Raw genomic sequence first — 15,393 nt, forward strand, 5'->3', positions numbered from 1 at the left:
ATAAAGTAATTTAATAAACTTTGTTTGGAAGCCCATTAAATACGCTTTAAAATGAGATCTTCTAAGACTCATTTACATGCGTAGAAGCCGAGTTACCATCGATAAAGGTTCGAAAAATACTTATTTTGCAATATGCAATTTGCATTGTGCACTAATTTTACAATATCTTGAGTTCTAACTGTTGGATTTAAATTTAGTTTAACATTTGTTTTCTTCGTTTTTTATTAAGGAACAAATTTTATGTGAAACATTTTTTGAAGTTATACTTCTTTAGGCACGAGGGTGAATCTTTATTTTTCTGGGCGCATGCGCACGCCGACAGTATGGTATTAGTCGCTACATCTTTTAAGTTATGTAGCGCAAATAAGGTGTGCGTGAAAAGAATATATTATTAGTGTTTTTAGTAAATATATTTATTATAATTTTTGTGTCTGTGGATTTGTCTTCCTCGTGATAAGTATTATTGAAAATGTTTTTTTTTCAATTAATCTATCTGTCACTGTGATTGTAGTTATGCCCGAGAAATGATCGTATGTATACACAACGATGGTAGCTCATCGGTAGAGCATTCGCCTACGGATCGAGAGGTCCCCGGTTCAAATCCGGACAAAGTCAAATTTTTTTTCTTTTTTTAAATATTTGGTATTCTTTTAGTTCTTTCTAAAATTAGTTTAATATTTAAATACAATACAAAAAACGATTTAAAGTAGATACATATATTGATTTCGTTGAAATCATAATATGAAGTTAAATTATATTATAATAGAAGTATAACTTCTTACGTGCGTACAAAGTACACACACACATTCTTTTTTTTTTAATATCTTTTAGTTTATGAGCCAGAGTCTTACAAACAATTAAATTGTTTATAACAATTTTTTGACCACTCGGATCGAACTCCACCCTCGAAATTCGGAACCAGCAGCCAAAAATCCATAAGAAACCGTTGAGTTTGTCCATCAGAATTGAAAAGGACACGGTGACCTCTATTTTTCGCCTAGACTAAGAGGCGAACTGAAAGTTGTGCGTACTGTTAATCACAAAGAGTTTTATCATGATATGTAAAAGCTTTTGTCTCTAACCATAAGTGATGCATTAATTGTACCCAGGAATATATAAAGTTTTGATAAAACTATTTCTGCAATGCGTAATATTACATTCCCAAGTCTGTCTAGTTCATCATTGTTTTAATGACTATTTTTCTTTGTTTCAGTGAAATGGTGTCCGCCTCAGAAAATCACACGTTCTATGGGATGGACAACTACGGCTTACAAGATTCCAGCTGCAACTCGAAAAGATTGGGTAGGTCCGTTAGCGTCAATGTAGACGCTACAAATCTACACCTCTATCGGACTCCTACTTCCAACACTATCCTGCGTTGGAAAAAGGTTATAGACGATTCAGAAAACATTTTCGAAGAAGAGCTTCCCTCAGATGACTTCGAATACATGGAATGTGGTCCTTCACCTCCTGCTGACCACACACCGCACATCTACGAGAGCTTCGAAGAGTTTTCTACCAGTGCCGATCTAACCGTTCAAATATGTCACGATACCATCAAGACCAATCTTTTAGAGCACATGAAAGTATCTTCCGGCCGGCATCAGCTTTTAGATGATATAGAAAGTAAAAAAATACAGAAGGATAATTTACAAGATCACTTTAAAGGTGCTTCCAAGGTAGAGATTAACACCGCATTCTTATGGGCTGCTTTTATGAAAAGACATGATTTACTAGATGGTTTTCTTAATTTAGGAGCTGACTTGCACTACTTTGAACCGAGTCAAGGACTGAGTGCAATACATTTGACCTCGTTTAGTGGATGTGTTCAAGGAACCAAATTTCTTATAGCCAAAAGCTGTGATGTTAATTCGCTGTATAAGTGCTATAGTCCTTTACATTGTGCTGCATTTGGTGATAGTCCAGAGACAGCTTTAATACTACTCAACAATGATGCTAATGTCCAAACTCTTACCAACAGCCCACACAGCTCCCACGAAAGTGTCTTACATTGTGCTGTGCGAGCTAACGCTATAGCTTGCGTTAAGCTATTTACCCAAGAAGGTGCTGACGTTGCCCAAAGTGAAATCTCAGGTTTTTCCCCAGTTCATCTAGCAGCTGATTTGGGCCATCCACAGTGCTTAAAAATATTGCTGGAACCAAAAAAATTCAAAGTAAATACAAAAACGAAAGATAAGGAACAAACACCTCTACATTTAGCAGCTGAAAGTGGTTATGTTGATTGTATAGAGATTCTTCTCGATAATGGTGCGGATGCGAATATCAGAAACCATAGACAACAATCCCCCTTACATCTGGCAGCTAGAGCTCAGGCTTATGACTGTGTTGAGATGCTCCTTAGAAAAGGAAATTCAAATCCTAACATGGGAGACTGTGATAAGAGAACACCTCTACATTGCGCTGTGGGCAAGGCAGCCCGATCTTACGACATAATAGAAATTTTAGTGAATTATGGTGCAGACATTAATACTAAAGACCAGTATGGATACGCACCTTTACATATAGCAGCTCTAAATGAATTGTCACAGTGTGTAGAAGTTTTAGTATATCATGGTGCTGATGTTACAGCTAAATCAAAATTTGGTATGACTGCATTGGGTATAATCACACGGAAAACGCCAGCTTCTCTAGCAATGATTACTCAAAAATTAGATTCAGCTATAACTTTACACCATCATCCTGAGTCATCTAACAGAGAAGTAGAACTGCGTCTGGATTTTAGAGGGATATTACAATATTGCCACCCTAGAGAAATAAGCTTCTTGAATACGTTTGTAGATGAAGGGCAAAAAGAAATTCTGTTGCATCCGTTATGTTCTGCTTTTCTCTACCTAAAATGGGAAAAAATTAGAAAGTATTACATAGCAAGAATGTTGTTTTGTTTTATATTTGTGTTAAGTTTATCGTTATATGTATTAACAGCTCTGGCGCATAACTGTTATAACCATGGTAAGAATATGAATGATACTCAACCGCAAAATGTCATAGAACTTTGTGAAAAGAAATCAATGATGGGCCATATGCTTCGGAACAACCCGTTTGTTATAGAGATGCAATGGTTTGTGCTAGTTGGTATTACAGGTTGCGAAATACTTAGGAAACTCTACGGATTGGCAGGATACCCATCGGTAAGGCAATATCTTTCACACCCTGAAAATATCATAGAATGGACAGTTATAGCAAGTGTTTTTGTCATCTCTTTCATTTATACTGGTCGTACCTATACCTGGCAGAATCATGTAGGTGCTTTCGCTGTACTCTTTGGTTGGACTAATTTGATGTTAATGGTTGGGCAGCTTCCAGTTTTTGGATCATACGTTGCAATGTACACGAGAGTGCAAGGCGAATTTGCAAAATTACTCTTAGCTTACTCATGTCTACTTATAGGGTTTACCATAAGCTTCTGTGTTATGTTTCCAGACTCATCAACTTTTGCTAACCCCTTCATTGGTCTAATTACTGTCATGGTAATGATGACTGGTGAATTAAGCTTAGATCTTTTGGTTGATGATGATCCGGAAGATCCACCATTTTTATTAGAAGTTAGTGCTCAAGTGACATATATTTTATTTTTATTATTCGTAACTGTAATTTTAATGAATCTACTTGTAGGTATAGCTGTACATGATATTCAAGGTTTGCAGAAAACTGCTGGATTGTCAAAATTAGTTAGACAGACTAAATTGATTTCATATATGGAGCTTGCTCTGTTCAATGGTTATTTACCTCAATACTTGCTAAATTTATTACACTGGACTGCTTTGGTTTCACCGAAAGCGTACAGGGTGGTTTTAAATGTGAAACCTCTGAATCCTCGGGAAAAAAGGTTGCCGAAAGATATATTAAAAGCAGCACATGACATTGCCAAACAGCGTAAAAACTATGGGCATACCATTTCGTCTAGAGCAAGCGAAATGGCTTATTCAAAAAAAGTTGTCAATAACAACCTCGATCAAAATTCTGAAATTATGGATTGTAATACAGCGTTGCCACTTTTACATAGTAAGATTGAAAAAAATAGTGAGCAAGTTGAACATTTAAGCAAAGAAATTAGAGAACTAAAGAGTGTCATTGAATCAAATCAGAGGCTCGTCGAGCAATTATTAAATACTATTTTACAAAATAGAAAAAATAGTAAATGTTAACTTTAAATTTAAACTGTTCCAAGAAATTAATGGATCAAATGGTTATTTTAATTCTTTTGTTTTATTTATTTGTTTTGGTACAACTGTATTACGTATTTTATAGGTCTTACATCTTTTTATAATAAATTTTATATGTACCGTTTGCCTTTCTATAAGTTTTTATTATAACACTAAAAGCAAAAGAATTATAGATTACTAACAGCTACTTCACGAACATTTTTGTGCATATTGAACATGACATGTTGTTTTTCAAATTTTTCCATTTCTGAACATTGATCGGCCATCCACTTTTCTTTAGCCGCTTGTATTTTTGTTTTATTTCTCTTTGTTGCTTCTATATTATGTAGCCTGTCTTGTACTTGTATTGCCTTCTTTGTTCCATAAGGTCTAGTATTTCTGTTGTGCATTGTTATTTATTGAATATATTAGTTACAAACATATTGTAGTATCTTTGTTATATGTCCACTATGGTCCACGAAATAATTTTCATGTTATTTCAACATTTTCTGATTTTCTCCTTTTTTTTTTCGATTTTACTTTTTCTAAAATTTGTCCATGTGTTGACAAATTGTAAGTAATCTGTTCATTTCATGTGTAAAAGTTTATCCTACTATAAAGTTTTAAATTCAATTAAAAAATTAAAATTTAATTTGAACACAATAATTATTTTTTTGTTGGTAATTTTATTTAAAAACATATTCCTCATATTGTTCTTGAAAGTTGAAGCAATAAAACAAAATAACCTATGTACATAGGTACTCGTAAATACAAACATAATATCCACTTGGTACCGTTGTTTCTTGAAGCAGTATGTATAAAATAGCTAAGAGGGACATATTTTTGAAAAGTTTTTGTGATGTGTCACCGAATAATAAATATTTGTTGAGATAAAATCAGTAAAGTGAACAGCTGCTTAAAAATACCATTGTTAAATTAGTAATCAAAACAAAAAGTTACCTATAAACTTTTGAATGCACAATTAGCATATATTATAATCCTTAAAAGTATATTTATCAATTTAAATACATTTAGTTCCTTGTTATTTACATTTAAATGTTGTCGATATTTATGATTGTTAAAAAAAACTTAATATTGTTATGATACTTTTCTGTTTGTGCTGTTGATATGGTACGTTCTATTGCTGTTCTGTTAGTAATTTTTAGATAAAGAATATAACTGAAAATTAAAAAAAGTTATATCAAAAAATTTTTTTAATATCACGTAAAGAACTATATATAAGTATGAAGTCAATACTCTCATAACATTTTCTATTATCAACTATATACCTATCGTTATTTAAGGATTTCTAAAAAGCTTTAATGCAAAATATAACAGTATTAAAGTATTTCTGAAACAATAAAACAAAAACAATAGAAACTTACATCATCATCAACCATCCTGCTACATCCACTTGTCTGCATAAGCCTCCTTGTCTGTTCTGAGTGTATGTTCTTAGCTCCTGAGATCCAATTGTTGTCAAACTTTTTCCATTATCTCTCTAACATGTAAGTGTTGGTCCGCATCTCCTTATTTTATTTGTTACCACTTCCGGTTGTATTGGCATTTTACTGACAATCATCACCTTTATCATTGTGATGCTTATCTTTAGTTCATAATCTTCACTCGTTGTGGTAATCCTATTAATCAAATGTATAAGTTCAGAAGTTGATATCTTTATCACTATCTTTACCCTATCTACCGCTGCTTTGAAGAGTTCTATGGAACTGCATTCAAACCAGTCCCTTAAATTTTTTAACCATGATACTTTCCTTCTTTCTCTTATCATTCCTTATCTTATCTTTCTTTGTCTTGTTAATCTTAGCATTTATGTCGCCTCAATACGTGTCCCAGATATTGTAACTTTCTTGTTTCATCCATGTACCTTAAATTGTCAATATGGACGCCATTAATTCTGATACCACAGTGACCACTATCCAATACTTTATTGAAAACGAACTCCGAATAGATGTTAAATATTAGTGGCGACAAAATTCAGCCCTCTTTTACCCCTCTTCGTATTTGAAGCTTTTCAGAATTATACCGGCCAATCCTGATATTTTATGCCAGTAAAGATTTTTAATGATGCGTAGAATCTTGTCATCAATACCTACCTGCTGAAGAATTGCTATTATTTCAGTATGTTTTTCTCTATCAAACGCCTTCTAAAAGTAAATAAAACACATATAAGCTGGATGGCCGACATGTCTGCACCTCTGTACCAAAACCTGAATATTAAATAGTCCTTCTCTGCATGATTCCAAATTTAGTCTGGAATCCAAACACTGTGTAGCTATCATAGTTGTTCTTCAATGGTTTGGTACATCCTTGACTGCAAAATTCGAAGAAATATTTTTAAAACATGGCTCATCAAGCTGATGGCTCAGGAGTCACTACATCTTTTCGCATTTGCTGTTTTACGTATCATCACAAAAGTCGACAACAGCCAATCCATTGGTATACATCCAGTTTCATAAATTCTATTAAAAAGATGAAGGAGAGATCTTTTAGCTGAACTTTCGAGCTTTATTACTTCACTCCATATTTCATCCGGCCCTTTCACTCGCTTTTCCGGTTTTTGTTAATGTTATTCAGTGATATGGACGAGATCATAGGTATCTATATCTCTGATCATTAGAGCCTGGATTATATGCAAAATGCATGTGAATATTACATGCAGCATATTTGTGGGTTGCTTTATAAATGCATATTATAAAAGGTACAAGCGACGCGATAGGTAACGAATCATTACATAAATATATTGGCTAACCGAACACTTATATGTAATGTTACTAATAATAGCTAATCTCAGGGTTTAGGGTTGATTCTAATGAAAATCACGATAAGGGATCAATCGTTGTATTCCGTCTTTACCATACAAAATCTGAACGCTAACTGACTAAGAACAGAAACTAATAATATTGTCTGTTTTTCTATTCACATCTGCAAACCTTAAAATATAAACACAACGGTCATAAGACCACACATATTAGGGCATTAGAGCGACTTAAGTACCGGTTCCCGGAACGGCACGTGTGGCTGGTTGACCAGACGCATTCCTTACATAGACGCCGCACAAGGGGCTGGTTTGTTACAATATGCTATTCATATTTACTTGATTAAGAGCATATTGCGGCATATTTTGATGTATTGGAAAATATTACATAACTAAAGTAATTTTCTATACATGTTTAGATAATCTTCTTCTTTAACTGCCATCTCCACGACGGAGGTCGGCAATCATCATAGCTATTCGGATTTTAGAGACGGCTGCTCTGAAAAGTTCATTTGATGTACATACGTACCATTCTCTCTGGTTGCGCAGCACGATATTTTGCGTCTCCCTATGCTTCTTTTTCCTTGAATCTTTCCCTGCCTAATCAATTGGAGCAAGTTGTATCTCTCTCCACGTGTAATATGTCCGAGCTATTCCAATTTTCTTGTTTTAATGGTATTTAAGGTTTCCATTTTTTTATTCATCTTTCTCAGAACCTCTTTGCTTGTGACGTGTTCTGTCCACGATATTTTCAGAATTCTTCTGTACACCCACAGCTCGAATGATTCTCGTTTTTTCATTGATGCAGTATTCAAGGTCCAAGCTTCCATTCCATAAAACAAAGGCGAGAAAACGTATCACCTAGCCAACCTAACTTTTAGCTCCAACTTCAAATCTCTTGTGCAGAGCTCTTTTCTCATTTTGTTAAAATTTACTCTAGCCTTTTCTATTCTGATTTTGATTTCCTGTAAGTAATCTCCTGTGGAGTTGATCATTGTTCCAAGGTATGCATATTGGTCGACTCGTTCGATATTGGATCCGTTTATGAGTAATTATTAGACCGTATTCTTGTCCAAACTCCGCTATTCTGGTCACCAGCCTCTGAAGGTCCCCAATATTTTCAGCTAAGATGACAGTGTCATCCGTATATCTAATGTTTTTAATGGGAATAATCCTATAAAGGTGGCCTAGCCACCGCAGACTGTTTATTTTGATGAACCTACCAATGCTAGGGTCACCATAAAGGCGGTAAAGCTCAAAATTACGGCGTCTACGCCATAATCCGTTTTCCTGCATGCCTTTATCAATCCCGCAGTTCTTATTTTATCAATGTATATTTCTTTCGTAACCAGAAAAATAATCTGCACAACCATGGTGACAATAGTACAATAAATGTTTGTTTAACTTTTGCAGAATTTGATTGTTTCCATTATACTCCACCTACGATTTTTTACTAATTCTCACGTAACCTTTGACCTCACAAATATATCACTCCTGATATTTAAACGTCATGGAATATAGTATGTATTATATTTTGCCTTTATAGACTAATTATTACACTGGTAAAAATAAAAATAAACATGCACTGATTGCCCTTGGTGTATAAATAACCATAATGAAGTGACTTCCGTTATGACTTATGAAATAAGAAGATGGCGATGTTGTGTCACGAATCTCTACCATTTTTAAGTGAATCTGGTTTTTTAATTATTATGTGATTATTTTACGTTAACTTTTTCTTAACTTTTAGTAATCAATTTAGAATCTGTATGGGATAAATAGTTAAAATAACAGTGTACAGGCTGTTCGCAAATTGTCCACGAAAACTATTTTTTTATTATACAGATTTAGCCATACGGCTCACACTTCCTCTACGGAGAAAATTAACTCAAACCAGATACCACCGGTATCAAAAGGATTGAGCTCTGGTGGGACTCTTTCCGTGTTATCGAGTCCAATGTGACTTGGTATGGAAGCTAGTACCTACAGCTTTCTGCATGGTCTTGTAAAGATGTTCATTTAGACGCAGCTTTTTTATGGTTTCGAGGAGGCTCTTCGGAATGACCCCAGTGGTAGACATAATAATAGGTATCGTCTGGGTACTTTGCATTCTTCATTGTCTTCGTATTTGAATTTCCAGATCTCTGTTCTTGGCGATCTTTTCAGTAAATTTAGTACGTAGATTATTGTTGCTAGGCATCGCCACATCAATTAGTGTTGTTTGTCTTGTTAATTTACTAACTACTACGAGATCTGGTCTATTATAGCCACGGTTTGATCTTTTTATAATTAATACTTAATAATTTAATATTAAGATATAACTAGTCTATATTATCCTCATTACATAATATGATTTGACAGTTTTTTACGTTTTTCTTTTCTACTGTAATCTGATTTAGTAGTATTGAAGCTAAACTGATTATAATCGTGTAGAATTCAACTTACATAGGTGACATCAAACTTTAACATCCTCATATAATAGTTGTTAAACAACAACACAAAGGTTTTTTAAGAAGTTTAAGTTCTGTATTCTTTATAATAAAACAAATGTTAATATTCAAAGCTGTAACACATCAAAGTACTGTTATTTAACGAAAGTATTTCAAAAATATGTCTCCACAATAACAAATTTCAATATTGTAAAAGCGAATAGTGTGTAGAATTATGACGTCTTTGAAAGTGTTTGATCGTTATGGCATACATCACTATGTATTTCAAAACGATGAAATAACCTTTCCTCAAATATACAATCTTTAATATAACAAATCAATTTTGTTTAGTACCTACATTATAGAAACGTGTAACAGAAGCACAATTAGATTTTGGTATATAGCCTACCAAATATTGATTGAACACAAATGGCTATATTATATTATTATATTTTCATACCCTTCCTCTCTTTATCTCCAATGGCTCTATAGCCCAAATCGAGCTTTGGTCTCCTCCGAACTATGCCTCCAACCTTGCCGGTCCTGCTAGGATCCTCTCCAGGTTCTCAATCTAGCTAATTTTGCGCTTCCGCTGCCACTTCATCCTCCCGCTTTTTCCGTGGCCTTAGTCTTGCGTCCTGTATTTTACTATCTAGGGCTCTTTTCGGCAATCTTGCGGTCACCATTCTGACTACATGACCAGTCCATCGGTCGAGTACAGCATGCCAAGATGATCTAAATACTAAAAGAAGCAGGAATTAACAATCAATATCGGAAAATAATTAGAAACCTTTACTGGAATCAGACTGCAAACCTCAGAGTTGACGGTGAACTCACCGAATATGTCAAAATCATGCGTGGAGTGAGGCAAGGCTGCATTTTGTCCCCCCTAATTTTCAATCTTTACTCTGAAAGAATATTTGTCGAAGCTTTGCACGAAACTGAAAAAGGTATTCTACTAAACGGGTACCGGCTAAATAACATCAGGTATACAGATGACACCATAGTATTTGTGGACAAACTAGAAGACCAATAAGTTCTCATGAACAAAATCACGTGTTGTCAACAATATGGACTCAATATAAACGTAAAGAAGACAAAGCTTATGATCATTAGCAAGAAAAAGATAACAGAAGGTCAACTCTACATCACCCAAACCCCTTAACAAAGAGTGTGAGGCACTACAACTACCTCGGCACCATAATAAATGAAGAATGGAACAACAACCTAGAGATAAGAGCGCGCATCGGAGAAGCTAGATAAACCTTCAACCGTATGGGGGCCTTTTTCAAGAGCCACAACCTTTCTCTTGGTACAAAAGTAAGAATGCTGAGATGCTACGTCTTCTCTGTCCTTTTTTATGATGTTGAATCATGGACCTTGAACGAAGATGTGTGCCGAAAATTGGAAGCATTTGAGATGTGGCTGTATCGGAGAATTATTAAAATTCCATGGACTGATCGGGTCACAAATGAGGAGGTCCTTAAAAGAATGGGGAAGAATCGGGAGGTACTAACCACTATAAAATCTTGAAAGTTGGAATACTTTGGACACATTATGCGAAATGAATCCAGATATGCCCTCCTACAATCCATCCTGCAATGAAAAATATTTGGAAAGCGAGGTCCAGGAGGAAGAACATCCTGGTTAAAGAACCTCAGGACCTGGACCTATAAAGTGAATATTGCCATGATGATCGCCAGCATTCGTCACGGATAGGCAAATCAAGAAGAAGAAGAAGAAGAAGAAGACCAGCCCATTGAAGTTCCTGAGATCGGTGTCTTTTTGAACAATTGGTAAAGTTCATAGATGTTATTGCATCTCCATACTCCGTTTTCGTTAATAGGTCCAAATATCTTCCTTAAGACTTCCCTTCCAAATACATACGTCCAGCTTTCATGGGCGATTGAAAAATAAGCTTTCCCTTTACTATTCATATACATTTTCATGCGATATAGGTACGATCGAATCATATAAACGCACCCAAGTAAAACCATGTACCACAAAAATCGAAGTTTTTCTCGATTCGACCAAACATTCAAATCCATACCGTCCGAACGGAACAAGTATTTAGTTTTCACTCTTGTAGGTTAAACTACGGTGCTTTAAGAGGATGGGTACGTATTTTCGGCTGCAATGCTATTCAAATGGGTATTCATTTTTTTCGAATCCTGAGAAAACTAATAAGTATTTTTGAAAATTTAAACACATAATGAAAGATTACGTTATTAGCGAGGGCCGAAAGTCCCTGAGAACTTCTATAATGTTTATTTTAATAAGTTACAGGGGTGACAAACTAAGAGAAAATTTAGTGTGATATTTAATTTAAAATATCTCATTCAAAATAAATTTTTATTTATTCTAAGGGACTCTCGGCCCTCGGTAATAATATAGTCTTTCATTCTGCGTTTAAATTTTTCAAAAATATTTATTGTTTTTTCAGGATTCGAAAAAAATGAACACAATGTCCGTGGTAATATTTACAAATCTCTCTTTGTCATACAACGCAACGCACTCAGTCGAATAGAATATTGTCAGAAACTTAGGAAGGTGCAATCATGAACAAAAATAATGACCCTATGTGCTTGCTTTGCCATCAAATTTCTCGTTAATGGTGGGTTTTTGAAAAAAATTCTAGAACAAAAACTGGTTTTTGTTCAATTCCCTAAAACTTCTTATTCTACATATTTTTTTCAAAAACCCACCATCAACCAGAAGTTCGATGATAGAGTAAGCACAGGGGGTAATTTTTTGTTCATGACTGTACATAGGTTCATATGTATTTATAAAAAAAATCTAAAATTTGACAAATTGTTATCTTTATTCGATCTCTGCACTAAGACAATGTTTTAATATACATATAGATATGTCGACAAGGATTTCTTAACTATCAGAATTAAGTATTTTATTATATTTACAAAATATACTATACCTAAACAACGGAAATAACCGACTTTTACTTGAAAAATACAAGAGGATGGGTACGTATTTTCGGCTGCAATGCTATTCAAATTCATTTTTTCGAATCCTGAGAAAACTAATAAATATTTTTGAAAAATTTAAACACAGAATTAAAGATTACGTTATTAGCGAGGGCCGAAAGTCCTTGAGAACTCATATAATGTTTATTTTAATAAGTTACAGGGGTGAAAAACTACGAGAAAATTTAGTGTGATTTTTAATTTCAAATATCTCATTCAAAATAAACTATTTATTTATTTTAAGGGACTTTCGGCCCTCGGCAATAATTTAGTCTTTCTTTCTGCGTTTAAATTTTCCAAAAATATTTATTGGTTTTTTCAGGATTCGAAAAAAATGAACACAATGTCCGTGGTAATATTTTCCAAATCTATCTTCGTCTTACAACGCACTCAGTCGAATAGAATATTGTCAGTCAGACATTGGCAATCAGTGACAATTTTAAATATTTGACATGGCATCGGGAATATTTTGAGTTGTTGATTAAATAATATTGATATATAATGTACTTGATAAATAATTGATTTAAGACGTGAACTTAATAAAAAGTTATTTATTGTGTATTATTTGTGGAAGATCCAAGCAGAGAATACATCAGGATAATATATTCTGTGATCCAAGTATTTTGTTGTTAAAGATGTTCAAAATTGTAAGCGTTCCATAGTAACAATATATTATTAAAAATCACTTTAACACTTTTCTTCTTTTCTCGATTGAGTATTAGTCTTTGTTGTACATATAAATTATTTCAATCACTGAATACATAGTTAGTGAAAAAATTATCAGTAGTAATTGCACAAGAGCTCTGAAATTATTGAATTTTTCCCGAGTGACACTTTGACAGTTTTAATTTCACGAGCCGAAGGCGAGTGAAATTATGTCAAAGTGTCACGAGAGCAAAAATTCTATATTAATTTCAGAGGTCGAGTGCAATTTGTTGCGATTATTTCATGAATAAAACTGTTCAAAACCAAAATTTTATTGTAATTTATTTATGTAAGTACCATTAAACACACAGTTTTTATAAATATTTGACGATTGAAAGTCATCACTTTTATAATTTTTAAAACATTAATTGTCATTAATGTCACTGAATGTATTTTTTCGTAGCAACGAAGGGCATCTGACGTAATATACTTAACGACGGGAGATTATCAAAAATTATCGATTTAATTCAGATTTCTGTAGCTTTCTATTGGTCAGAATCTCCTATGAATGAAATAATCACATTTATTAACTGAATTAATAATTTGCAATTATAAAAATAACAGTTATCCAAGAACATTATCTCTTTAAATTAGTGATGACATTTTCAAGTAGAATGACATTCTAGTAATGTTTACATATCCATACCAGTGTGAATTTTACTACACGTAATTTGCCGTGTAAACTGTAAAGACAGAAAAAGTAGGGATACCCATAAAATATTTGCGAATTATGTACCGATGGCCTTAAGTTTATTTTATAAACAACTTTTGTTTCTTATTGTGTCCCTTTTGTTTAGTATTTTGTGGTTATTTTTTTCGTGCCTATGAGAAAGAGATTATTAATTTATGATTAATGTATATATTATATAGGGCTTTTCATCGATTGTCATTTGTTTCGAGCTTCTGTCATGTGTCACATAATATTACTAGATCTACGTCATACGTCTTTGGTTTGTATCATTGGTATTACCAATAACGTACGACGTAGATATATTAATATTATGTGACACATGACAGAAGCTCGAAACAAATGACTGTGAATGAAAAGCCCTATTGTCGTTTTCTGATTCACGTAAAATAAATAGCCCATTAGAAAAATATATGAAAAAGTTTCGTTGTGTATTTTTATTCACTAAATTCGAAATTCGAATTTGCTTTTGCGTCGGAAGTAACGGGAATTATGTAAAACGAAAATGATGTATGATAAACCTTGAGACAGTAATTACATAGAACAGGAGATATTATAAATTTATTCAAATGCATTACAAAATTACGGCATTTACGCGATTTTTCACTTGCAACTGCATTTTTAGTAAAACAACTCTATAATGGCTGAAATTAAAAGATTAAAATATTTGTTAGTTTTTCGAATTATAATCCTTTAAACAATTCAATTGTTTATAACAGATTTCTATCACTTCCGACACAAAACCGAGTTTGAAATTCGAATTAAGGGAGTCAAAATACATAGTAATACAATTTGAAACCCCATGGATTTTAATCCAGGGGAAATTTGCCTTAGGGGGGACTTCCAATGAAACATCAACCAAAAGACATTAAAAAGATAAAGCCAAACTACATAAAAGACGTAGGTAAATAATAACTTCTATGCAATATTTTCCTCAATTATTTTCCTAACTAGCGTGTTTATTGGGTTTAGTTTGTCTGTCTGTGGTTTAAGTTCCATGTCAGCTAATATATTTTGATGTTTCAACCATTTTTTTTCTTTATTTTTTACCTTGTTAGGGGGAGAAGTTTCCTCTTTTTCCCTACCCTTAGATCCGCCACTGCTTTAATCGGCCACGAAACATCTCTGATCCTTGGCTCTTTGACTAATAATATACCTACCTACATTCTACATACTATAATTTTTCATCCTAATCGCTTTAATAATATAAAATTGAAAAAAAAATGACAATTATTTTAGTCTAAAATTATTATAAGTACTCGTATGTATTATATTTCTGTGAAAATATGACTTAGGTGTAATTTTTTAATAAAAAGATATTGAATTTTAGAAAAAAGGCCATCTTGCCATTGAATGTGTGATACTAGATCTAGTTATAATGTTGATTTTGAATAAATGGTAAAAGGATTTTTTTTTTATTTTCATACCTTCTCTACCTAAGATTAATTAAAAACTTTAAATCGTAAACAACCGATAGTTTTACGTATCAGAGGATAAGTTTAGCAGATGAACAACAAACAGGGTTTTCGTACTGGAAGATCATGTACAGATGCAATATTCATTATAAAGCAAATTACTGAGAAATCACTAGAGTATAATAAACCAGCATTTCTATGTTTGATTAATTTCAAGATAGCATTTGACAGAGTAA

At 33.3% G+C, this 15,393-nt stretch overlaps 1 protein-coding gene across 2 annotated transcripts in view; it reads left to right on the forward strand.

Moving 5' to 3' along the window:
* Window positions 1-15,149, forward strand: part of LOC114327274 (transient receptor potential channel pyrexia) — a 76,460-nt gene extending 61,311 nt beyond the window's left edge. For both annotated transcript variants that reach the window (XM_028275829.2, XM_028275828.2), the window contains exon 2: window positions 1,214-15,149. In XM_028275829.2, the coding sequence (XP_028131630.1) occupies window positions 1,218-4,166 (2,949 nt within the window). In that variant the 5' untranslated portion in view covers window positions 1,214-1,217 and the 3' untranslated portion in view covers window positions 4,167-15,149. The remainder of the gene's footprint in view (window positions 1-1,213) is intronic.
* The last annotated feature ends 244 nt before the right edge of the window (window positions 15,150-15,393 follow it).

The sequence above is a fragment of the Diabrotica virgifera genome, chromosome 2 (assembly GCF_917563875.1).
Source record: "Diabrotica virgifera virgifera chromosome 2, PGI_DIABVI_V3a".
NCBI classification, from domain to species: Eukaryota; Metazoa; Arthropoda; class Insecta; order Coleoptera; family Chrysomelidae; genus Diabrotica; species Diabrotica virgifera.